The sequence below is a fragment of the Opisthocomus hoazin genome, chromosome 8, assembly GCF_030867145.1.
Source record: "Opisthocomus hoazin isolate bOpiHoa1 chromosome 8, bOpiHoa1.hap1, whole genome shotgun sequence".
In the NCBI taxonomy this organism is placed as follows: domain Eukaryota; kingdom Metazoa; phylum Chordata; class Aves; order Opisthocomiformes; family Opisthocomidae; genus Opisthocomus; species Opisthocomus hoazin.
This window is the reverse complement of record NC_134421.1, coordinates 51,241,442-51,267,268: the sequence shown is the minus strand read 5'-3', so window position 1 is coordinate 51,267,268 and position 25,827 is coordinate 51,241,442. Positions and strand designations below refer to the sequence as shown.

General features: G+C 41.4%; 1 protein-coding gene across 7 annotated transcripts in view; it reads right to left on the bottom strand.

Annotated features, from left to right (window-relative positions):
* Nucleotides 1–25,827, bottom strand: part of PLXNB2 (plexin B2) — a 266,904-nt gene that overhangs the window by 63,303 nt on the left and 177,774 nt on the right. For all 7 annotated transcript variants that reach the window (XM_075429278.1, XM_075429273.1, XM_075429274.1 and 4 more), the window contains 9 exons: nucleotides 16,388–17,498; nucleotides 14,501–14,683; nucleotides 13,524–13,646; nucleotides 9,002–9,102; nucleotides 6,706–6,832; nucleotides 4,817–4,967; nucleotides 2,389–2,503; nucleotides 1,535–1,637; nucleotides 961–1,062 (listed from right to left, as the gene is read on the bottom strand). In XM_075429278.1, coding sequence (XP_075285393.1) covers nucleotides 961–1,062; nucleotides 1,535–1,637; nucleotides 2,389–2,503; nucleotides 4,817–4,967; nucleotides 6,706–6,832; nucleotides 9,002–9,102; nucleotides 13,524–13,646; nucleotides 14,501–14,683; nucleotides 16,388–17,498 — 2,116 coding nt within the window. The remainder of the gene's footprint in view (nucleotides 1–960; nucleotides 1,063–1,534; nucleotides 1,638–2,388; nucleotides 2,504–4,816; nucleotides 4,968–6,705; nucleotides 6,833–9,001; nucleotides 9,103–13,523; nucleotides 13,647–14,500; nucleotides 14,684–16,387; nucleotides 17,499–25,827) is intronic.

Sequence of the window (25,827 nt, the reverse complement as noted above, 5' to 3'; positions counted from 1 at the left end):
CAAGCAAAAACGTTTGTTCTTGAACATACGTTTGTGTAGCATGGTCTTGATACATCTATAGTGTAGTGATACACAGCATGGTCTTCATATGATCGTAGTGCTTCAGGGTTGCTTTTTACCCTTCTCTGAATACCCTTCTTACATTGGTACTCTCCAGACCTGTTTATCCTTTTCCATCCCTTGGTGGGCATAGCAGAGGTAGATGGAAGGACTTTGCAAGCTATGCAGTACTGCAGTTTCGCAAAGGAAGAAAAAAACCCCTCAAAACCCAATAGCCTTCTCTCCCTTGATAGATGGTTGGTAGTTAAAGCAATTCGTGCAATCTCCAGCATATCTATCATCAATCCGCATTTACACAAAGACAACACAGAAACAAACAATAGAAACTAAGAACAATACTTGAGCTATCACCTAAAGAAATGGTTTTTAAGCTTCATTTTTATCAAACTAACAATAAGATTTTATGTATTGTCTAGGTTGTAAAATAATTAAAAGCTTGGAGTCAAACTCTGGCTTCTTAGAAGCTTTGTAATTTATATTCTGGAAGCAAGTACTGACAAAGAGAAGTCTTTGCTACAGCTGACAAAATACCCCATCTTCTTGTTTGATGGTCACACACACAGAGACAAAAAAACCTGAGTATTTAATTAGAAAAGAGATATGAAACATTCATGATTCCTAAATATCCTCTCATTTCATTAGATGAAAAATAATTGTCAAGTGTTTCAGTAGGTCCAACTTAGACTCTTTAAAAAACCCACCACATCTAGTAGTTAAAATATTTTGTCCAGCTCTGATTCTGTCTTGATGATTGGTTACTCTACCAGAGTAACCAATATTATATCAAAGTTCAATGTGAGCAGGATCTCCAAGGAACACAAACTAAGTCTTTAGTTTAGGGGTGTGGCTGCAGTTTAAGAAGAATTCAAATGACAGCTAGCTTTGAATTAATCTGCTTACCTGATAATAAGCTAGATGTTTTCCCTCAAAATACACCGTTGTTCGGTATTCCATAGGTATTATTGGAGGGTCAGGGTTTAGAAACTGTGGGCATTCTTCTTCCTGGGGAGAGAAACATTTTATACATTATTCCTAATAAAAAGTCTTATCACAACAAGCTCTGATGGCCTTTGGACAATGGAATGATTGTTCTGAAGAACTTCATGCTTAAAATACAGTGACAGATTTGATTACACCCTTTCAAATTAGACATGCTAAAAATGACTGCAGCATATGTCAAAGCTGTGGGTGATTATCTTTCTCAGCCTTGAAATCTTGTTCCTCCCATTGAAACAAAATAGTAAAAGGAACAAAAATATCCTTTCAGGAGTTATTCAGTCTCACTGCCCCTCCTCAATCACACCCTTAAATTCCCACTCCCACACTGTCACTAAAAAAAAGTATCTTACGCTTCTAGAGTTAACTTTAGAATAATTTTTAAATCCCTAATTCAACCAATCGATATGAGAGAAAAAGCAAAGAAAATATTGAAGTGTTCTAATAAAAACCTAATAATCTTATTTTTAAACATTACCATATTTTGTTTAATCACATCCTGTATTGAAGAGGACTCCTCACAGATATGTCTCTTCCAGTCCCACTGGCAATTCCATCTATTGCTTGCACAGGAATAGCATCTACAAATATAACACGATAGTCATGACAAACTGTCAGGCTTTTTACCCCATTGACAAAAAAAGTAGGTGAAATTCCATCTTTATTCATGGAGGGTAGATCAATCTGTTACAGTGTCCTTACTATATTAAGCTGAAAACTTCATAGCAAGAACAGTTGAAGAACCCCCAAAAGCTATTTTCTCCCTTAAATATTTGAACAAGGATCAGAAAACCACAGCATCGTGCACAAACTTTGAGATCAAGTCTGAGACGACTGGAAACGATCTTGATCAGCCTTCATAGATAAGATGGAACAAAGTGGGGTCTGGGTTGGCTCTGCCTGCCCTGGGGCAGCACCATCTCGAGCAGGGCAGATGACAGGGGAAGAGTCAGTGCTGACTGTCTGATCTGAATGCACCGCAACCCAAAGCACCAATCTATCGTGTGAGAGAAAAAGTAGGTAAGCAGATGTCCACAGAGCTCTCCTGCACATACAGGAGCAGCTACAGCAATGGCAACCCAACGAACTGGCCTTTAATTATACATGCCACGAATATCTCTATTGCACATGGGTTAAATTACCGCCTCACCTGGTGCCCCCCTCAAACATTTTTAAACTCCATTCAAATTTAAAAAAACAGATTTTGACACTGGCAAATTTTGAGAGGGCCAAGGGCTTAATTACAACATGACTGAGTAACTTGGCTGCCAGTTATCTGAAACACCTTGCTACAGGATCTAACTACCTAAGTTAAGAAGCTGAAATACTTACGGCTGATTTTCAAAAAGATTCATCGCTTCTTCACAGTCATAAAAAGGGTAAGTATGCGATGCAAAAAAGATCTTGTTATTTTCAAAGGTTAACTGAAGTGGAACTGAAACATGATCTACCACAAAAGAAAAAAAATTATTTAAGTAGTTGAAATCTTTAGCTCTTGAGCTGAACAATACAATGATAATACTTTTATTATTTTACAGGACATACGCAAATATTTAACTATACTGTTGACAACCTGGATCTCATGAACAGTTATGCTTCAGATCTATAAGATCTGTTTTTTCTTTTTCAGCTTTGCAAATTTTTCAGCCCACGGTTCCCGGAAGAAAAGCAGAGATGGGATAAAGGGAAGAAGAAAAATAACAGAATAGCTTTGTTTTACGGAAGTGCTTCTCAGCGGTGCTATCATCATCCTAGGATTGAAAGAGTCTAGAAGAGTGAGGAAAACTGAATAAGAAGATAATTGCACATAGATGAAAACTGGCATGAGAACAGTCATTTTAAATAAAACATTTTCTTAAATATGAATATATCTGCATGTAAAATTACTTGTTTCGTTTGTGGATTAAAACTGTCATCGTCATGTGAATTAAAGCAAGCGATCTTTGTGGTTAATGCCCAACAGTGCCTGCAATGCTAAGTCACCACAGGCACTTGTGATCTTCAGCTGCCGTACATGATTTCTCCACAAATGTACATCTTGTCTGGATCATTACTGAACCAAGAGTGGAAAATTTATCTTCAGAAACTGGTGCTTTCCTCAGCGAAGTGTTTGAAATACCTTTTGCAGAAATCATTAAGCCCTTGTGACAAGCTATTTCACAAGCTATTGGGCAATTTAAACTCTGCTTTCCTTGAACAGGTTCTTGGAAGACCATCAGCTGCTTGGCTGGAAATCACCTTTGTCTGCATTGGGTCCCCTGGAATATTTCAGACTGGTAGGAATGCCTGGGGATTTCCTAACAACGGGACTGCAAAAAAGCATCCTTCCTCTCTAGAAATGTCCTATTCCCTTTGGAACGAACCGTAACTAAAGCAACCCAGACTCTTCCAAACTCAGCAGAGTTTCTTAATAGTAAGTGGATCGCTCTGTGCTTTTCGTCACACGGTGCCAGGAACCACAGCCTGTGTTCATAACCGTCTGCCTTCTGCTGAAGTGTCTGCCAAGCTTCTGCGCATTGTTGTATCACTTCTGAACGTCCTTTCCGATGGATCCCTGTGCAACCCAATCAGAGAGCCGTAGGCTTTCTAGGTGACTTGGTTACCCCAATGCCACTCCTGACAGGCTTCTAGTCTTACTTTTTATACTGGAAGACATCAAGACATCATGTCACTCTATGTCCTGCTTTAGAAAATATTTAGGGAAAGTGAACTGGCCCTAAACAACCGAGTGCTGCTTTAACACTTCGCATAATCTGATACCGTGACCCACTCCAGCTAGTTTAAAATTTAAGAGTGAGATTTTAACATCACTGCTCTTCCTGCAACTAAAACTGGATTTTGACCTGTTTCAGCCTTAAGGGAATTGAAACTTGTCTTAAAAAGTGCTTCCAAGAACCTCTCTGACAGTTCATGGCTGTTGTGATACATGTGAAAAGGTTACCCTTAGGGGTACCTCTGCAAGCTGCAAGACTGCCTGTTATTTGGAGGTGGTTTTTTTATTTTTTTTTTCCTTCTTGTTTTTTAAACTTGATACAGAATAAACAGTGCTGTGTAAACAGTTTTATTCCACATATTTATGCATCGAGATGTACGAACTTAAAGCTTGAATAAAGCACTATCCAGGAAAAAGCACAAGAACTACGGCTGGCAACAGACCTTAACCATATCATCAGGGGTTCAGAACAATGATACAGCCTTTAATTACACGATCACATATTTTTCCACTGGACTTACTATTGCAGAAGCTGGAGGGCAATAGTAGAATAGTAGAAGAGGCAGAACGCTTTACGAGAGAAAGGAGACCCTTATGACATGGACCAGAAAACAAGCCACTGAACTACAGCTGACTAGAGCAAAACTAAGACATCAGGGATGAAAAACTCCACATCTGAAGCACTCTTCTGGCCCTGCAACTCGGTGTGATTAGGGTAGATTAGAGTAGCTGGGTTTTAGTTGTTTGGGACACAGAATAGCACCGCTCTGGCTCCGTGTCTGTGCCTCTGCCAAGCTCCTGTTTCAGCTTCCTGGTAGAAACACCGGGAATGCTACAGCTTGTAAATACAGCAATGGAAAAAGTTTGAGCAAACCTTTTTCTTTTTGAAATGTTTGAACGGATAAAGGTCAGCAATAGACTACTTGGAGAAAGGGACTGGAAGAGGAAAAAAGACTTGTATGCAGCTCACATAAGAACATCACATTAGAAGCAGCAGGCTACGTTCATGCCTCTTATTATACATGGAGGGTAGCAATATTTCTTTACCTTGACCTTTCGGTGTTGGAGGAATTATATCGGGTGGATCACAGATAATAATCCCTTCTTTTAATTGAGCTTTATGGGTTCTTTCACCAAATGTACACAAAACCTGGTCACTATCAGTCAGAGTTGGCAATGGACTTACAGTCAGTTCTACCTGGAAACAAAATTTTAAAAAGGTAAAATATTTGAATGAAACAAACCAAGACCCAGTAAGATTTATGGCCAAAGAATTTCAACTGCTCTTTTTTTTCTGGCCAGCAGTGGTATTTTGGCTAGCATCACAGAAAATGGTTATCCTTCTCAATTTTTATGTCTTTCCACCTGCTAATCTTTTCTTCTTATACCTCTACCAATTTTCCAGGTGGGGTCTATGCTGAATTAGGTGGGTACAAAAACCTTTTATCCTGTCAATGCATTAGATCAGCACAAAAAAGTCTATACAGACACACCCAAAGCCTTTTATTCTTGCCCTCGGCATCCAGTTTAGCAACAGTAAACAGAGTGGTTAACACTTAAATCCTGACGAAGTTAATTAAAATGACATTAACCTTAGGTGTTATTAGTGAATAATGAAACTACAGCTTGACAGGCTGGAAAAGCTGGAATTTGAAAGGGCTGAACAGAAAAGTGGCTTCCTCAAGACTCAATGCACATGCAAGAAACCCACTGAGATCTATCACTACTGCTGAAAAAGGATTTCTGAGTGATGGTGAAATCTTAACCTCCTTGAGGAAATTATCAACACAGAGTGCATGTGAGAAACTAAAACCAAAATAAAATGGGAAAACTTAAGAAGGAAAGAGGAAAAATTCATATGAATTTTTGGATGTTGTCCTTGATTTAATTCTTCAGGTGTGTTAATCATACAGCTTAATTTTTTCCATTTTCTATTGCCAGTAGAGTGACAATCATCTCTTTCTCGCTAAAACCGGTCCACTATGTTATGAGCTGCAGTGTTTTTTGGTGAGTAAAGGAATCATGAGGAGACAGTGGTATTAGTGATGTTCAAGGTAGCATGTAAACACTCATTTGAAGTTGGGTTTAGTTTTGGGTTTTAGGTATTTTGGAGTCAGATGCTGATATGAGACACCCAAGACTTGTCAACACAAGTTGGTAAGACCTGAACTAAAAGAAGGTGTGAATTTTAAGTAGACTAGTTACGCTCTACTAACATTTTTATTCAACATAGAAATGGCCTTAAAACAATGCTGTTTACATCACTGAGGAATGGAATTAAAATGCCTTGAATGAAAGTCTCTCTCTTTACGATTAAGAGGGATTAAAAGCCCTTTTACTGATTTTACTCGCTGAGCAGACCCAGGAAGCATTCTGTCTGCACTAGAATGCTCCATTTGGAGTTAGAACAAGCTATGACACCCTGGTCACACTCTGAACACTCAGTTTAGTTGCCACAGAGTCGTTTTGCATGATGAACTTACCTTCTCCATGCACCCAGACAGACTTCGCTGTGTAGGCAAATCCACTGCTGATTTTAAAGCAACAGTTTATGGCTTCACTGCTTACTTAAGTTTCTGCTCAAGTAAGCTGAAAGGGCAGCATGAAATCTCGCCTATCAATTATTTTTATGGGTTATACAACATTGTGTAACACTTTCATAATATTCAGATAAGTGCTTTATCATCCATACTAGTGCATAATTTTGGTTTACAGAGAAGGTCAAAAAGAGCATTTCTTGGAAGAAAACATGAACTGCAACCAGCAAAAACAGCAGGCAAGAAAGAGCACCGTGAGAAACACCAGAGACTGAGATACCCAAAACTGTCTCCTATTCCTAGTCTCCACTGTGCATAAAGAAATGCACTGATTCCTCTTCCTGGCAGTCACATCAATGTGCCTTAAGAACACGTAGGGAAAGCATTTTCTTGTCATACCTTAGCAGGGGCTCTGCGACTCATATTTAGAGGTTCTGCAGTAACGACAGTCATGCATGTGCCTTTTGGACTCCACAGCCAGTGGTTCTCCTTATCAGCTGTTCCACAGTCTGCCTTCTTTGTGCACCTGACAAAACAGGAACAAAAACCAAAGCAAAGCAATATTATAGCTGAACTGTGCTTTCTCTGAACTCTGCAACAATTCTGAGATTAGAGCCTGAAATTACAACACAAGATGACTGGGAATTTGATTAAATATTGACTATTCAGGTTGCTATTAGAGAATACTTCACAGTATAAGTGGCGGAATAAATATTGATGGTTTGAAATACCAAAAGCAAGTGGGGAAACATGCCTATACTATTTTGGACACCATCTTGGATTAGACAACCCAAATCCATACAGAGGCATTAATATTTAGCACAGGAGCTATCTGAAACCAGGCTGATTAATCTTCATTGTAATATACAACAAAGTCCTGAATGCGTCTATGCAGCCTGTTTTTTCTGCAGGTCAAGTGGCAGACACCTATGTGTTGCCAGTAATAAGACACCCCATTTTACGTGAGAGTAAAATGCAATAGGGAAGTATTGCTGGGGGCACGCAGGGTTGCGGAGAGTTCCTGTGAAACCGCAGCACCAGAAACCTTACTTTTGTAGTGAATCTTTTCATTAACTCCTGCCACTGTCTAAGACCTCTCTCTGCGAGGGCACCGTTACCATTACGGGAAGACAACGGTGGTTGTGCAGCCTCACCAAAAATACTGGGAGATTTTCCCAGCTCAGGTACAGGAAGGAAGGAGAGAAAGCAGAGATGCTGCAGTGCAGAAGCTGTGTATGTGGCTACAAAAGCTTGTTGAACTGTGTATGGGGGGACAGACTCGTCCATATTCTTTCTATTCTGCACAAAGTTTAGGAGAAAACCGTGTAGGATCTCTAGCTGCTGTAGCAGAAGTCTATTAACTTGTCAGGGGCTTTAATACAGTGCAGCTGCTTCACAGTTCTGTCAACCCTACCCTTAAAGACACCATTTACATGCAGAGTCTGCAGTCATATAACATATCCCTAAACACACAATTAAGTGTGTTCGTGAGACAAAACTTGGTGCAAATGAGAAAAACATAAGAAATTTAGCACTTTTTTATTTCCCCATCGGAAAAAAAGACTGGCAAATGCAAAAATTCATGTTTGCCTGTTCTCAGAGACTATTAATATTTTGAGATATTGAGGTCAGTGGTCATATCAGAAACCTGAAGGGAAATCTAGGGAAAATTGCCTTTTGTATGATATATGACACGGCCTTCAACTCCCAGCAGCCCAGGAGGAGTTCGAGGTGTATATTCCAAATCCCCAGGTTCCATCCACAGCATCCGAAACCCAGGCTGGAAGAGTTACTGTATATTACATAAACCTGCATGCACCACATAAGATTCTCTGCAGTGCTCCATATTATGCTACATATCAGGCTGATAGGTAACTTAATGTAATAGTTCACATTTTCAGACAGGAAGCTAGAAGCCTGAAATTCATCTGCATACTATAATTAAATAGCCCCTTTGTTCCAACAGCAAGTACTTAGAATCACAAATTCCCAACCACTCATGCCCAGGGGTTAATTAACTTCGTAGTCAAAAAGAGAGCTGCAGGACTGCTCTTCCCTCTCGCCACTCCAATCAATGCAGAATGCAAAGAGGAGACATTCCAGAGCTGTTCAGTGCTGCCCTAATTTACAGGTGTTTGAATATTAATTCAGTTAACCTCTGCAGATAGTCAGCCAAATGCCACTTTCTGCTCTCCTGCAGTTAGGTGAGGGTTCAGCGTAGCTACACGTCGTGATAGACGACATCCACATAAAACCAGTGTTTGAGCTATATAATTCACTTCAGACATGAACAGTTTTTTCTTTTATGCTCTTTTTACACTTTCCTGCTCTACTTAAAGCGTATGCTGTATTTTCTGAATTTTAAATAGGGAGCACTCTTAATTTCTGGGAGAACATTTGACTGTACAGTTCAGAGAGTGATAAAACATGCAGTTCGAAGATGTAGACTGTTTTTCAGTACCAGCAGAAAAGTATATATTTTCCCAAACTAATCAAATCTGCAGAAGTCAACGGGGACTTATTTGTGTGCACAGAAGATAGATATCAATGTCTGCCTGATAAAATTAAATCACTATCAGGAGCATAAGGCTGAGTACAAAAAGCCGGGATCGCTATGCCGAGAAATAAACCACAGCAAGTGTCAAAATTTGCGCTATGGCACTGCCTGCACCTGAGACACCCCGGCAGCACTCACCTGCCCTCTCGCACGCACCAGCCGCAGTACGGATCCCTCGCTTGAGTGCACTTCTCGCAGTCTGAGTATTTGTGGCAGTCCTGCACAGGTAGCCGATGCACCTGAGAAGGGAAAGCGAAGCAAACCGTGAGGGACCCGAAGAAGGCACAAGAAGACGGAAATGTTTGTGGACAGGATTGTACAGTGCCGTTGCCTGTGGCAGCGGAAGACTTGACCCTGTATTACTGTGATCAGAACTCAGTTTGATTTTAAGAAAATCCATACAAACTAGAGCATGGTTATCCCCCCTTAACAAAGTCCAAACTTACACACGTTTCCTGCTCATTTTCTCTCCAATATTTGCTAATCTCTCTCCAAAGTAATGCAGGATGTTGCTACAATCAAGAATCATGAGCAAGTGTCCAGAAATTGAGCTTTTCAGTCCCTCCAGTGACATTACTTCTGGAAATCTGCATTACAGCAGCCACTGCTAAACAGCAACTGCATGAACCGCTCTCCAAAGTCAAGAAATAGCTACTGCAGGACAGATACTTTCAAAAGGCTACCTTCACAGGATCACAGAACGATAGGGGTTGGAAGGGACCTCTGTGGGTCATCTAGTCCAACCCTCCTGCCGAAGCAGGGTCACCTACAGCAGGCTGCACAGGACCGCGTCCAGGCGGGTCTTGAAAATCTCCAGAGCAGGAGAATCCACAACTCCTCTGGGCAGCCTGTTCCAGGGCTCTGTCACCCTCAGAGTGAAGAAGTTCTTCCTCATGTTCAGCTGGAACTTCCTATGCTTCAGTTTGTGCCCATTGCCCCTTGTCCTGTCGCTGGGCACCACTGAAAAGAGTCTGGCCCCATCTCCTGACACCCACCCTTCAGATATTTATAAGGTCCCCTCTCAGCCTTCTCTTCTTCAGTTGAACAAGCCCAGCTCCCTCAGCCTCTCCTCACAGGACAGATACTCCAGTCCCCTCACCATCATCGTAGCCCTCCGCTGGACTCTCTCCAGTAGCTCCTCATCTTTCTTGAACTGGGGAGCCCAGAACTGTACTCCAGATGGGGCGTCACTAGGGCAGAGTAGAGGGAGAGGAAAACCTCCCTTGACCTGCTGGCCACACTCTTCCTAATGCACCCCAGGACACCTTGGTACTGGCTACACAATTTTTTTAATCAGAATATCGTCACCTCCATATCGCTAGCATGGAGACAAAATCGTTTGGAAATGCGACAGTCAGTGGCACTTTTAGCCAGAAGGCATCTCAGAAAGTCTGCAGGTGTGAGCAAGCCAGGGCACTTCGGGTTACTGCCCTTCTCCACACATAACCCTCCACCACGCAATACATTCACAAAAGAAAATGGAAATAATTATGACAGGAAGCAGCCAGGAAAAGAGCATTATCAGTTCTTACATCTCAGCCCCCCAGTAAATAAAAAGTAAAAAGCTTCTGGTTTTGATTTCCTTTGGTGCTGAGAATAAACAATTTTGCCTTTCTTTGGTGCACAGAAAAAGGAGCCAGCACACAAGCATCCCTTTTAGTTACGCTGCTGAAATGATGCAAGAGGAGAATGGGACATAAGTCTTCCGGTTGATGACTATGTTTTACTTTTAAAGAGCACAAAAAGTCTAGCAACAGTAACTGAGGTGTAGGCTTTCTTTTTTCTATCTTATCCTCTCATTTAAAACATCTGGCAATTACAAAGCTATTCTGAAAGTCTGAGTTGGGCCTTTTCTTTCACATGCAGAGAGTTCAGGCTGACTCAGTTAAGGAAAATGTCAACATTGGGGAGTTTTCTTGCATTTATTAATACAGAGGTTTACCTTTTCAGCACTCTTTCCACTCCTCCCTTCTTCCACGGATTCCTACCTAACTGGAGCTGAGTTACTAGCTTTCTGTTTCACTAACTGGTACCCATGAGTAATTTAATATCCAGTGAATGGCTTTGTTATGACAAAGTATTTGTTTCATAATTCTGGCAGGCAGAAACAAGCCCTAGAGATTGTAGTCTCTGCAAGTTTTATGTAAACTTAATGGATTGAAAAAATAAAAAAGCAGCTCCATTTAAAGCCAGCTGCAAAATGCAGAGAAGCTAATTTTTGAGATTTTTTAATTGGCACTCTTAAAAACAGTGTTAAAAGCTAAAACAAGCAAACAAACCAGCGATTGTGGTAAGCGACTGCCAGAGGCTTCTGCTTTCCTTCCAACACGGTACGGACCTGAAGGAATCCGGGATCCTACCAGTGATGTCCATTCGTAAAGGCCCAGCGTGAGCACGGCAGCGGTGCTACGCTGCTTTCCAAGGCCCCCACGAAGCTGCAAGCAGTTTCTCCTGCTCTCTGCCCGAGCTCTGGGAGCAGAGCGGGGAGGAGGGGGCTGACTTCTGGAAGCATTTGCACCAAGCCACCCCCTGCTATAGACACAGCAGCAGAAGCTGGGAGGAGGAGGAGGAGAAGTGAAAAAGGAAAGGAAGAGCTTATTTCCCACTACAGCTCTTAACCTCTGTATCGTTCTTCCCTGTATTTCTCTCGATCTGATTTCTTTTTAAAGGCTGCTTCAAGTTATCACTCACCACATCATCGCTTTCACTTTGCTCAAGTGCTTACAGAGCCCAAGCAATTCATCTCCAAATGCTGAGGCAGGCTGCATCTGCCAGGTAGCTTAGCATTAAGCACGCTTATCAGTGCAGCTAGCCTGCCCTTTATTGTTTACCTTATTTTAAATAACTCTAAACCATTTTAACTCCCAGGGCAGGGTTCTGATAGCTCTCTTCCCACAACTCCCAGCCATGCTTAAGCCAGAAGTGCACATTTCAGCATTTATTCTTCTCCCCTCACTTACGTCGCTTCGTTTCTCCCAGCTCCGAAGGCCTCCATTCTCCTCCTGTCTATCTGCTGCTAAAAGTAGGTGGGACTGCTCACTGTAATTAACTCCTGAAGATGACAGTAATGTAATGCCATTACAGAGCTCCCAACTTTAGTTATTCATATTTAAACTGAACAGGTTTTGTAAAAGAAAACTATTATTCCCATTATTCAGAAACTGCAGTGTCTACAAGAGCTACTTGGAAAAGATTAAACTGAAATCCTTTCTTTGGCAGAAATTTGCCGCTTTCTAAATGTAAACATTTTGTAGGGATGGAATTTTTTTTTTTGCTAATTTCTCTGAAAAATTTGTTTGTGGCTTTCCTAAATTGTACCAGTTCAAGCAGACTGTCACCAGAAAACTTTTCTTCCTTCAAGGTTGCTGCCATCCCTTATGCTGCTCAGCAGCTCACACCATAGCCTGGTGAGGACCTCAGGGCTTTTACGCAACGTAAAAGCAGGATGCCAGGCCACCTGGGCTTTTGTGGACAACGTTGAAGTTTGGAGTTCTGTTCCAAATCTGAACAGAAGCCAAATAAGAAGCATCAACTACTCCAAAAAAAAAACCTGATGTAACCTCTCTCACACACTGTCATATTATGCTTTATCAGTCACTTATCTGGCACTTTTTGCAACGTGGTTTCTAGCCTGAAAATCTTCAGCTAGAATAATCTAACATTCCCACAGGAGGAATTTATATTAATCCTTTTATAAAACAGCAGGAAAACATTCTTCTTGTGCTGTTTTCCCCAAGCAGTCTCCTTTCATAGCCCTGATCATTCTCCCTGTGTTACTGCCGCCAGAGCGTTCCCTACATCCCATTCAGTGCCACTGTCACTGCTGCAGATGGTCGCAGCCTGCCACCCACCCTGTCCTGGAGAGCTGCTGAACCACGTGTTGGAGGCTCACAGCTCCAGCCAACAGAAAGAGAAGCGTCAGAAGAGGGTTATAGCCGGAGGTGAAGGAGAAATCTGGCACCCCTCTTGTCTCCTACTTGTTTTTTTTTTCCTTCCTTTCTATACAAACCTCCATTATGCCTTACCTGCCAGCACAGAGCAGGGGAACCCAGAAGAGACTGCCTGTGCCTTTGCTAGCAAAGTCTGAGCCTTCCTGCTGCACCCGCTTGGTTCTAGTAGAAGCTCGAACAGAAGTGTTTCCCAAAGTTGTAATTCTCGCTATTGCTTCTTAGTTTTTTGACAAGAAGACCCACAAAGATTCCTGGCTGCTTTACAGATGTGTAAATACTATTACGTCAGCCGCCAGCATCCTAAATCCTGAAGTACTCTTGAAAAGAACTGATGGCAGCTGAAGCATCCACCAGTGCCCCACGGACACCACACCGAGCTCTGGGGCTGCCTGACCCCATGGTGTGCTGGTGCCAAACATCTCAACTTCATTCTTCTCACAGACCCCATAAGAGAGCTTTAGAGGTGAACTCACTTCCCATTCCCAATCGCTAAGCATCAAGGATGTAACAGTTCTCTAAGTCACAACAACTAAGTGATTACGCCCATCAGCTTGGACTTGAGAAAGGTCTTCACACACAACCATAGAGTTGGGGGGAGCCCCACGGAACAGGATGACTTCCAGGAACAACTGAGAAATGTATAAATCTCAGGTAAAGTTGCAGAGAAAGTGAAAGTGGACCTGGTCCTTAATGCAAGCGTGACACATCACCTTGTCTGTGGTCATCACATATAGATATTCTTGGGTTTTGTCAAGAACCAGGTCATTCTTTATGGGTTTGTTTAGTTCAATAGAAAGAGAGCTGTACTCAGTTGCAGTGGATGACAGGAACACCTATTCAATGAAAGAAATAAAGGTGGTTACTGTTACTTTTTTCCCCCAAATATCATTAATGAAAATCCTGTTTACTCAAGTTGACAAATCCACGCTAGGGAAAACATTTCATTTTGAAGTATATGGCAACAAAAGCAGCAAGCAAAGGATGAAAGTCATGAAAGGAAATTGCTCACTGCTCACAATAGCTAGTATTTGTATCTTTTTTGTAAATGTTGATTTATTTCAGCACTGTAAAACTAAAATTTTCAACTCGGAGCCTTTGCACTTGAAGGTGTTCGAATTTGTTGTTCCCTTATGGTAACCAACAGGTTCAGCTTCAAATTTCAAACGATGTAGTGGTCTATGGCCATCACTCCCTTTCAGCAAAAGAAGGTATTTGGCGTTGTAGGCTTGATATTGTAACACCACAAACACGTGAACCCTTGAGCCTTGCACCACACAGTCAGAACTTAGCAAAGCTCCAGCTTGGGCTTGGTATTGCCATCTCTATTCACTGAATGGCCAGAATGATTACAAAACGAAAAGTTGCTCTTAAACTAGTATGGGCTTGAATAGAGACAAGGCTAGAGCAGCTGTTAGATTACCGAAGGCTGTTTATACAGGGCTCTCAGTAGATATCTAGTCCTTCAGTAGGTGTCACTCAGATGATGCTAATGCAACCTGTGTACTGGATAGCTGAGGTACATCAGAAACAATGTGGTTTTTCTTTGAAATTAAAAATACCAAGCTCCAAGAGAATTTGCTCCTGGTATGCAATCTTATAAATTCCATGTACTTTTAGAGTGGAAGTATGCTATCACTACAGTTTGCAATCTTTTAAACACGTTTGTCCTTAAAGTCTGATTTGTTACCTTAAGAATTTTGCCATCCGACGTTCCCAGAAAGGCTACGGTATGCCCATTCTCCACAGCCACAGTGACAGCCGTGAGATTCATTCCTTCTTTTTGGAGTACTGGTTTCTCTATAACACCATTCTTACTTCCCAAGAGGTACGGCAAGTGTTCGGAGCCACAGGGGAAATTTTTGCTTGCATTCTAATAAGGAATAGCACCACAGAGCAATGTTAAACATTCAGATCACTAATTCCTAGCTAAGATTGAAGTGCAACCCTATTATCAGGCAGTATAATACCCCTCAGACATAGAAGAGTAGAAAGAGAGAAATGGACTGTCTGGCCATTTTCCCCCAGCCAACAGGCAGCAATCAGAAAGCAGCCTACTAATTGCAAACTGCTTCAATGCTTTCACTTTCCAGGAGACATGGGGACAGAAATTATTTTGCTTCTGTTTCATTATAGCAGCACAGTTTAAAAAGTAACCAGTTTGTTTAATTAAAATGAACACGTCATGTAGATTGTGTTGACCAATTTTGTGTTGAAGGCTGTTTTTTTAATGCTGTTTTGTTTCTTAATTGTCTGCTATCCAGACAGAAGCAACTCGCAACCATCTCGTGAACTTCAACACATTCCCTCTTCACTACGCTTTAATCCTGAGCTGCAGGGAGTGCCACCTGAAGGAAGTTCATTCACACCTTGCCTTTTTGTCTATTTGGTAATGAGACTGTCTTTCTGATCTGAAATCCACACCTCCTTTTGCTGGAAGCCAGGGCTGCTCTACTCGTCACATTCAGGATTTCTGTGTTTGATGCTCACCTCAGATGCAGGATACTGCAGTAACACTGGTATTTGGAAGCAAAAAGTGTTATTTTGGCTTCTCATCAGTGCTAGCAACCTACTGTGGAGGAGAGGGCTGTGCTTTCATGAGATGCAGGATTCTGGGTCAATACCACCTTAAGGTATTCCCATGCCCCTTCTCTCCAGTTGTTCACTCCCACCCCTGGACTGCAGCATACTGTTTCTCAAGCTGTGCTCAAACAGCTGCTTATGCAAGTGTGTAACTTGCTCAGGTTGGGGAATTAAGACATCGTCCCAAAAGCTGGATGAGTTATTTTTAAGATGATTCAATTCCTCAACCCGGTTTAGGGTTGGCTGCAGTAATGAATGACGAGCCCAAGTAGGGCTTGGGAATAGGTTGAGTGGTGTGGGCAAAAACATCACAAAATCACAGAGATGTTGAAAACTGCCTCTCAGAGATACAGTCATATATTGAAGAAGAGTATCTGTAGGGGTGTAACATTGCTCTCCAAAAACCTTACAGCCAAGGTACTGACAAGCCATAAAAAGAAAATGAAGGCCATTGTGCTATAGAAGTATTTTGAGCCAGAGCAAAATATGAACACCACCTCAATACAAGAAACCCTTGTATTTCCAGTTATCTGAAATTCAAATCCAAGTCAGAAACAACACTAAACTCCAGAAATCACCTACAAGATTCTTAATAACATTTAAAAACATTATAAATATGTTGACTGAGACCAGAATTGTGTATAGTGTTCATCCAGAAGGTGATTATGGGTGTAACGAATCACTGCATTCGACTCAGTAATTTCCATACCAGAAGGAACCCCTTAAAAAAAAAAAGTGTTTATGAAACTAATATTAATCTTTCGGAAGACATCAAATCTTTTTTAAAAGACTCAAAATTACGACTATCTCGCCACTTCTTGCTTGACCCATTCCGCAACCCCCCTCAACCACACTCCATTTCTACAGTGAATCCAGCTACTGAGTTTTCAGTCATCTGATCTCACTATAGTTTAGCTCAAAGCCACCCCAAATCATGCAGTTGCATATTTTCCACTAATTCTAACACAGATTCTAAAACTGATACTGATATTACCAGTCCATGTGAGGCACACGGGTTTTCTGCTGAAAAAAGCTTGTAAAATGAGCTGGTATTCTTTTTTGTGTAGCAATCGTTCCGGTTTTTTTCCATCTTTTCATTGATGTGCCGCAAGGAAAACACACACATAGCAGATTTGAGAGAGCCGTTGTCTTTGTTCACTTTGCTGAAGAGTGCAAGCAGAACTTTGTCATCTGAGAGAGCATCTGTAGTTTGTCTCTGCTGAGCCATGCTCTGAGCCAGCTCTTCTCCTGGGGTAGTGACATAAGCAGAATGACAGTGGTCATAGGCACCATCATCATCTTTGCAACCCAAGTCCATTTCAAAGTAGGAATAATAATGGGCATCATCTTTGCACAGACGTGCAATCAGCGTGCGGTTATTGACGGGCTGTTTCTCTTGCTGATTAAAAATAAAATAAACATAATTTTTATCCTCAAAGACTGCCACAAATTGTTGCGTGCTTGACGAGTGATAAGCTGACTTAACAGCTGCTGAGTCCGTATACATTTCAAAAATGTCTTTCCCATCCCTTTCGTAGAGCTGCCGAGTGCTGATTATTATCCCATTATCATTTGGTCCGTTCCCTTTCCCAACAAACAGCACTCGGTCGTTATTCAAGGAAGTGATCAATCCCACAGTTGATACATTCTCATCGTTGCTTGCTACGAAGGACTTTTCTCCGCTACTGTCCACATAATACGTCTCATTGCTAATATCTGCTAGATTTCTGATGGCACAGATCCCCTTAAAAAGGCTTCCACACACCACAATTGCTTTATCCACCTTGTTCAGCAACAATAATTTGTTATAATTGTCAGTCAGTACTGCCTCTTTACATTGATTTTCATCAATGGGAGGTGTGCACTTTTTGTTGTCCTTTCTTGGACCTGTTTCTACAGACCTTATTACATCCAGGTTTTCTGTAAGCTGATACAGAGCATTTACCACTCCCAAATAGATTATCCCAGTGTCATTATCCACTGTCAGATGATTTAGCTCTGTAGCACTCCGAAAAAATTTCAGTTCCTCGTTTCTGGATAAGGTGACGCAAAAACAGCTCAAAATGCTCAGAGTCCAGATCCATAAAGCCATTTCTATGTAATACCTAAACAAGGAAAGAAGAACATGAAACACAATGAAAAATAAAATTTACACAAAATTCAGCAACATGAAGGTATTTTTCTTTCACAATTTCAGAGACAAATACACTTATCCTTATGCATGTGTAGACATCATGAAGATTATGGAAAGCCTCAAATCCTGTTAACTACCTAGCAATTTAATATGATGGGGAAGGAGTAAACAAGGCAAGGTCCTATGTCTAAATGATTATCATACAACCAATTAGATAATCAATCCTGTGCTAAAGCACAATGAGAACAACAGACAACTCGAATCAACATAACAGTGTCAAGAAGCGGTAGTGCTTCTCCAGACAGCTTCCTACCGGGTGAATTATTTATTGTTGAGATTTTAAATATTAGCTGGAGGAGATCAGAGTTTTGCGTGGCTCCTCCTTAATAGAGGGGCAAAATTTACATATAAGTGTTTGAGACATTTGGTGTTGCAGAACTCTCCCTAGAAAACCAGAAAAACTTGCACTGACTACAGGTAAGTCTGGATCTGGCTGCTGATGCTCTCGAGAAAGCATTGCACTAATCCTTTATCAGTGTAAAGCTGGAAGATGGCAGAGCCTTAACATGCAACATTGCCTTTGACTGCTGGTATGCATTACAGTCCAACACTTCAAATTCACTTGAGCACTGCAACTTAATAGTGTCAAATCTGTCTTAAGAAAATCACTTAGAGTTTTATGAGATTAAGATTCTGTTACTGTTTGGGTTTGGGTTTTTTTTCAGAATTTTTACTTCCCAAGCAGATCACCTGGCTGTTTGGAATTAGACAAAGACCTTCAGAACCTTGCAAGCAGGGGTCTAATTTTAACCTCAAGAGCTAAATGAGGATGCAAGTCCCAGCTGGCTTCCTAAGCACAAAACGTTTTGTCAACGTTTTCTGCAAGTGTTTAGTTCTGGGAGCAGAAAACAGAAGGTGGCACGGTTGGACACACCAATGCTAGGGAAAAAAGATAAATACTTGAAAAACAAATATGATCCAAGTATTTTCACTTTCCAAAGTACACATGTGACTTCACAGCCTGATGAGGAAAGAACCTGTAAACTTACAGGGAATCTCAAGTTACATCTGAAAATATCTGGAACTGTGAATACAAAGGAAAAAATAAAAACTCAGAAAAGGGAAACATTTAAGAAAGTAATTTAACAGGTGAAAGCCTTGTAGGAGGAGGAAAATAACACAGAATGACAAAACCAGTAACTGAAAAAAGAAAAGAAAAATAATAAAAATAATAATAATAAAGGAACCATACTCCCGTGTCAGCTATAACTTCTGTTTTGGCAGCAGCAATACACTCTGGTGTGATGTGAAAGAGAATTGCCTGAATCATTGCTTATACTGGATAATCAAGGTTAAACATCAACAACCGGGCTGCAAAAGTTTGAGTAGGGAGGGAAGGACCCTTGCTGTGACCACAAGCCATCTGCCAGCTCCCCAAACCACCCTGGTATCCCCATCAATGCAGAAAGACAGCTCCTGCCCTCCAGCACTGACTGCATTTTGCTCCTCTACGGAGAAAACATGCGTGCAACGGTGAGAACAGCTTTTCCAAAAGCAGACTGGTTCTAACATATGGAAAACTGAAAACCTACTAATGTAACTCAGGATAATAGTGAAGACAAAATAAAAGGCTAATTTCAATCTTGTTTTGCTAATGCTAAAGCTCTTCTCGTGTACCAAACTGAGTAGCTAACTGTAAAATGAGGTCAAAGAAAAGACAATACATTAGGGACAGCACAAGCCTGACTTCTAATGATAGACTGACCTCATATGACAGTGACCAAGAAAAGGCTAAGAATTATAACCCATTCTTCAGACACACGGACTTTAGTGCATGCCTTGCAACATAATGAAGTGTTGGACCTCTCTACAGAAACCTTAGACCTGCTCTAAGGAACCAGGAAGAATTCTGATGTTGTTTGTTAGAAACTCCGCTTTTCCTGCTCCCAAGGACCTCAATTTTCCAAACAAGCTTTGATCCCAGCTTACATCTCCGTGGCTAAATGGTATGTCATAATGCATGTCATCTAATTTCAGATATTTTCCCTTACAGTTATCTGCAATGAAATAAAAACCAAGCTTGACATACTACTGCAATGTTGTTTCATAAAAGTTTTATCATTCTACTATCTATTGCACAAGGATCAAATGCTGAAGGATTCAGACTCATTTGTTCCTGTTTTTCCCACAAGGTAATTATTGTCAGATTATTATCATCTCTGCTCTCAGTCAAAAAAAAAGCCATAAATAGCTCTACTTATAAAATATGACTCGAATGGAAAGTAATTTATTGTACCTTAATCTCTGTACTTTGTTCGCCTCCATGTCCATTTATTTCAGTGGATTAAAAAGCTATTTTGTCCATTGGTGGCACCCAGCTTAATGACACAGAGGCTACACTTGCAGTACACCTGCCTTCATCCCACGGACAGAACGAAGAGCCTCGCTGGTTCATGCCAAAGACAAGATTTAAGGAAAAGTACTTTTTGCACCTCTAAGCCAGACTCTTACAGGAGTAATTCATCTCTCTGTACAAAAACGGGTAATGCTTGCTCCTACTATTTGCTGCCTTGTTTACTTATCAAATTTTTAACTTAAATTATTCAGAATGACATGCATTCCCTATTAATTCTGCCTTTTTTTTTTTTGGCATTTACTCCCTGCCACCCCAGTCTCCAGCCAAACACCACCAAATTATCTCAGACCTCCATGCAAGGTAACGTTCTTCATTCTCTGTACCTATTGGCTTCATTTCCCCCTCCCTCCCCCTTCAAAGCAAACAGTAAACAAAAATTAAATACGCTATGGAAAAGATCCAGAACTAAATTCCCATGCAATTCTTAAGTACTAGGCTTAAGGAAAGCAAAAAGCAAATAAAATGAAATGAGATGCGCTACAACCACAGCTCTTTCTCACCTAATCTTAACTTAATCGGGAAGTAGCAGCTGGAGGAATCTTACTACAGCCAGTTGATGTGGTGGGACCTACAGGGCTGCTATTAATAGAGATGCCCTGCTGAGTTAGGTGCTATGGAAATGTATCAAGGAACAGTTTCCTGCTGTGAAAAACTTCTGTTTTAAATGAACAACTCATGAAAACACAAGAGAATATGAGTAAGAAGCCCAGGCTGGAGCATGGAATGCGAGATGTTCAGCATGGCAAATGTATTTCCAATGGCTTAATCACATACTTCTATTACACACGGACCTGTGTGGTTTACTCAAAGTCATGCCCTGGTCCTGAGACCTGACATACACTCTCTGACCTCAGTTTGCACTTAATTTTAAGCCCTTGGCAGACTCTGGATAAAAGAAGCCCAACAAAGCAGCTGACCGTATTGTTTTTTTCTCTCTCTCAAAGTCTTGTCTTCATCCATCATTAGACTCATCTTTATCACTCTCCTATCAAGATTACCAGAACTGCCAAGTCATTTCCTTTTTGGATTCCTCCTTTTTTCATTATTGCCTTCATTTTCCTTTCCTCCATCTCAAAACATACTCCTCTTCTGATTCATCTACCTTACAGACAACTAAACGTGATTTTGATGAGTATCCTAGAAGGATGGCACTAACAATAAACACACTCCCAAAGCAGAAAAAAGTGACACCGTGTTGGATTGACACAGCTACCAGCGCTCTGCCCCACTGCTAGATCAATTTTAATTTAAGTACCCATAACTTCATGTCTTTCTACTGAAGCAAGACCAGTAACCTTAAGTAGTAGTCAACTCTTCAAAAGGCACGCAGAAAAAATGGGCATCTATAATCTACAAGCACAAAGTGAGTTTCAGATTGACTTCATGCTATTACAAATATCTTTAAGAATTAGCACTAGCAACACGCTGACATGGATGTAGCAGGTGTTTTCCTCCTCCACCGCACAATCCTCTGCTGAACATGCATACGGGAAACCTTCATCTTTTCAGCCAAGCCCAGTCACTTTACTTTAGCCTTCAGTATAACTTTAGCTGTATGTTACTCCATTTCTTACATTAATTTCAGCTGAAGTGAAAGAATACCAAATTTGGCGTGAAATCAGAATAACTGAGAATGAAAACAAGTGTTATTCCCCAAAATGATGGACAAGAAAGTCTTCAGTGAAGGAATAATCTCACCAGTTTAGCTTCTGTGGTATTTTTGCGAAGCTGTTCTTCACTAACCATATACATATCTATACACTGAATTAAACTCTGTTACCTCACCTCAACAGAAGTTTTGTTACTTGACGTTCTGGGTCTAGAGACAAACACTTCTGCCAAGAGAAGCAGATACTGATACACTTTAACAATAAGTGACACAGAGAACTGTAGTTCTCCCTGCAAACTTTCCCCTAATTAGGGAGACCCCAAAAGATCCAAAAAACCCTAAATTTGGAAAGAAAAGGGTAAAAAGACCCCAAAATTGCAACATAGAAAAGGTAAAAATCCAAAGAGTGCACCTAAATGGTGTAGATATTTGGGGAAAGAGGAATGAAAAGAAATTTCTCTTCTTCCTCATTTTGAGTAACTTTGCTTTTAGCTTCCAATAAGTTTTTCACAACACAAAAAGAATTCAGCTTTCATTTTTAAGCTCAAAGGAAATCAGGAGAGAAACTAGAGAATGCATGTGAGGCACGGGATGAGCCAGATTTTCAGTTTGGATTTCAAAGCTTCTACTTGTGTGAGAACTGTAGGTAAATGCAAGAACTCTCCTTCCCAGCTACAATTTTTATTACTGTTTCCTAAAACCCATGAACAATGGAGCTTGCTGGTTCAGAGAAGGAATCACCTGGAAAAACACTCTGCAGGGTTCAAACCCATTTCCTAAGAGCACGGCAACATGCTGGAAAGGCTTTGGAGAGAGAAGAACGACTTCTTTTGTAGACTATGGCATAGGTCCAAATTTAGTTTACTAGAACCACCGAGAATAGCAATCACTGTGGTGGGTGTCCATCCCTTTAGTTGTGATGGTTTGCTGTTAGCAGATGGGACCTGTGGGTCAGTGAGCTGCGGGAGGTCACTTTGCAGAGAATGAAAATCCAGTATCTTTTTCATCGGAAGCTGTGACAGCCTGTACTGCTCAAACATAAGAGTCATTTTCCTTTTCTTTCACTGCTCCTCAAAACACAATTTGCTAAGATATAGGGCGTCCTCATATGGGACAAACCACCCCAGCTGGTCAAACTGCTGGAAAAGTGGCAAAAAATGGACAAATACTTATAATGCAGATTCTGCTCCTGAAGTGGAAGATAAAAGTTTTGCTTGCTTTCACAAGGCAAATTCTCAATTGTTTTTCTTAAATATTTTGAGTAGTTTACAATAATATAAGGTTTCTTTTTTTAACGTGTGTTATAGTTATATTGATATGTGTCTTCTTTTACAAGGACTGGTTGGAAATTACAGATTTGCCAAGGAAATAATGAATGTAACGCCCTCAGTCCCTGCGCATTCTGCAGGTGTTTTTCTGCAATCTCTGGGTAAAACAAATGGAAATCTTATGGAACCACAAACTCAGGGTACCAAAAGCCAGGGTTTCCTATAGCGTGCTTTCATCTGGCAAGCATGAGCTGTATTCCGGGGCCCAAAGAGTAGTAACCCTATCGCTCGTGCCTGCAGCATCAGCAGAGGCCAGCGGTGGCTGGGGGAGGAGAGTGTGCACAGGATGGTCCCCCTGGGAAAGGGGCATGGGGAAGAAGATCCTGACATCACTCTGGAGACTCTCATCTTTCAGAAGATCTGAGGCATCAGCAGCGGATCTCGCAAAAAGAGCTCAGATAACTCATTCCCTGAGAGAGCCCATTAACTCCAGGAGATGCTGAGGCATCCCACAGTCTGGCTAACTGGGAGCTCAAGGGCAAAGGGACAGGTTTGAAAAGATTAACTGATGTGGCATGCACAAGGCCACCCAAATAGTATTTAAGGCTTTTCTCAAGCTTTAGCTACAAGGTCATCCCCATCAAGGTTTCCACAATGGCAGAAGAAGAGTTTTGAGAACTCCACCAGTCACATTACCAAAGATCACCCAAACTGTTGTCTTCCTTGTGTCTCCTAATCTCCAGCTGGGGAGGGAGGGGATGACACAGGGCATCCCACCCAGCTCCGGTATCTCTTGCAACTAGAGTAAAACAGTACTGTCACATACAAATGGGCCAGTAACCCACACAGAAATGTCTTCTTGTCTCAACATGGAAATGGTTTCGCCAGGCATTGCAACTGAATTGACAGCTGTGGAGCACAACTGCTTTCCATGGTAGGCCCTGTACCCACCAGCATCTCAGCGTCTCCCTACCGAGGACTCCCACAGACTTGGTGCAAAATTGGCAGGGCTGAATCAAAAGTTTTAGTGCAGCATGTAGCTAGCAAATTCAGAGTTCACATTAGTAATTCTGTCATTAGCTTCAAGCTAAAATAATAATGCTATTAGTAGTCTGAATCAAAACCTTTCATCTGCGCACACCTGAACTCCAAAGTATTTAACATTCTGATCTAGACCCATATTCAGAGCAAGAGGAGCAACATGAGTCTTAATTTTTCAACTAGGAGTCACTCAGAAGAGCATTAACAACAGGTAATGAGACTCAGAAAATGCATACTTGCATACTTTGCAATCCCACTCTAGAGTTTCCAATAATGTGCTGTCTCTGCAACATCAGCAGGGAAACAAAAAAGAAGAGTAGCGCTTCGCAGATTTATATGAACTCTAAGAAGCGGAGCTGTGCTACACAAAGCTGAACTCTAATGAATTCCCTGGTTTATTACAGCCAGACCTGGCCGTGTTTTGATTTTGAAAATCTTTTATACTGTGGATTCTGTCATAGACCAAGGGCTGGTTTTCTACTGCTTTCAGGAATTAAAACAAAAATTCTCTGAAGTGAAAGTATCTTCAAGAGTTCACAGTGCCAAGTAGCTTAATAAAAAGTCAACAAAAATAGCTGCTGTGGAAAGACCTCATTCCAAAGCATTAGCTACCAGCAATTACGGAATATAAACCACTCTAAGACACAGGTAGCTTATGCCACAAAGGTTGCTTCAAATTCTAAATTTTATTATTGTAATATTTATTATGAAGACACACAGTCATATTATCACTTCCAATAAGAGGGCTGCACAGACACAGCCCAGCCCCACTGATGCAGGCAGGAGCACCCATGGGGAAGGGAAACTCCGCATGAGCAGACCCGCGTTCCTGCCTTCCCAGACCACACCTCCCTTTCCGTTTGGGCTTCTACATTCATCCCCCCATCTTTTTTGCATTCTCTCAGTAGAAATGAAGCGCCCATTTTAATGAGGCCTCGCTTTCTCAGTGTTACAAAGATGTAGTTGATCTACAAGACAAGCAGCCAAGTGACGTGTTTAATAGCAAGCAGCTGACTCGGCAGGAATCTGAACCCACAGAATCCCCTCTTTGACCTGCTTTGTGGTTTTGTTAAAATCATGAGGTCTCCTAAATAACAAAAATTTAGGGTTTCATTTTTTTTTCCAACCTCCTTGAGCGCTAAGCCCAGTGATTCCCTACGGACCAACACCCAGCTGCATCAGCCTGCAGGCAGCACAGGACCACAGGTCCCAAAGTTGCTTACAGACACTTTTACACTCCCTGTTCCTGCAAATGGCCAAACCTAATTTGACCCCAAGTGCAACCATCGGCTGCAGCATCTGAGCCACCCAAACTTTGAGGGAGGATGGTTCCGTGAAGCAGCTGCTGTGCAAGGCAGAAAGCAGGGACGTGCCATGCATGCGCACCAGCTCCACGCAAGCCCTGGGTTATTTTACCCTTTCTACAAATCAGGTAAACTTTTTTGTTTTCTGGGACCAGCATAAAGTGAGAGAAAGCCTGGAACATGGGAAGGAAAACTGAGGGAGTTAGGATAGCTTTAATTCATTAGCTTTCCCTGCACTAATAAGGGTATTACGGCGCAAGGAAAAAAATGCATTTATACTGATAGTAAAAGGACTCTGTGTCACCAGCTCCACGCTACAACAACGAATTGCTTGTTTTCAGTGCTAAGGTCATCTTCAAGGACTGGTTTCGGACTTCCCCTGGAAGAAACAAGAAAGGAGGCGGATTTTTTTTTCCAGTGTGGGGGAATCTGAGCATGACCATGTGGAAAAAAACACAAACTATTCCGGCTCCTTCCTCGCCAGAACCAGTTCTCCCTCATAAATTAACCATTAATCACACACACAAAATACAACCAAATCAAAAGGATGACATTTCCAGCATGTGTGAAGCTTTACTTTCCCTACCAATTGCACAAACGAGACTCGAGAGGTCACAGACAGGCAATCCATCTCGCCCTGCCCTCCTCCGCAAAACAGGAGC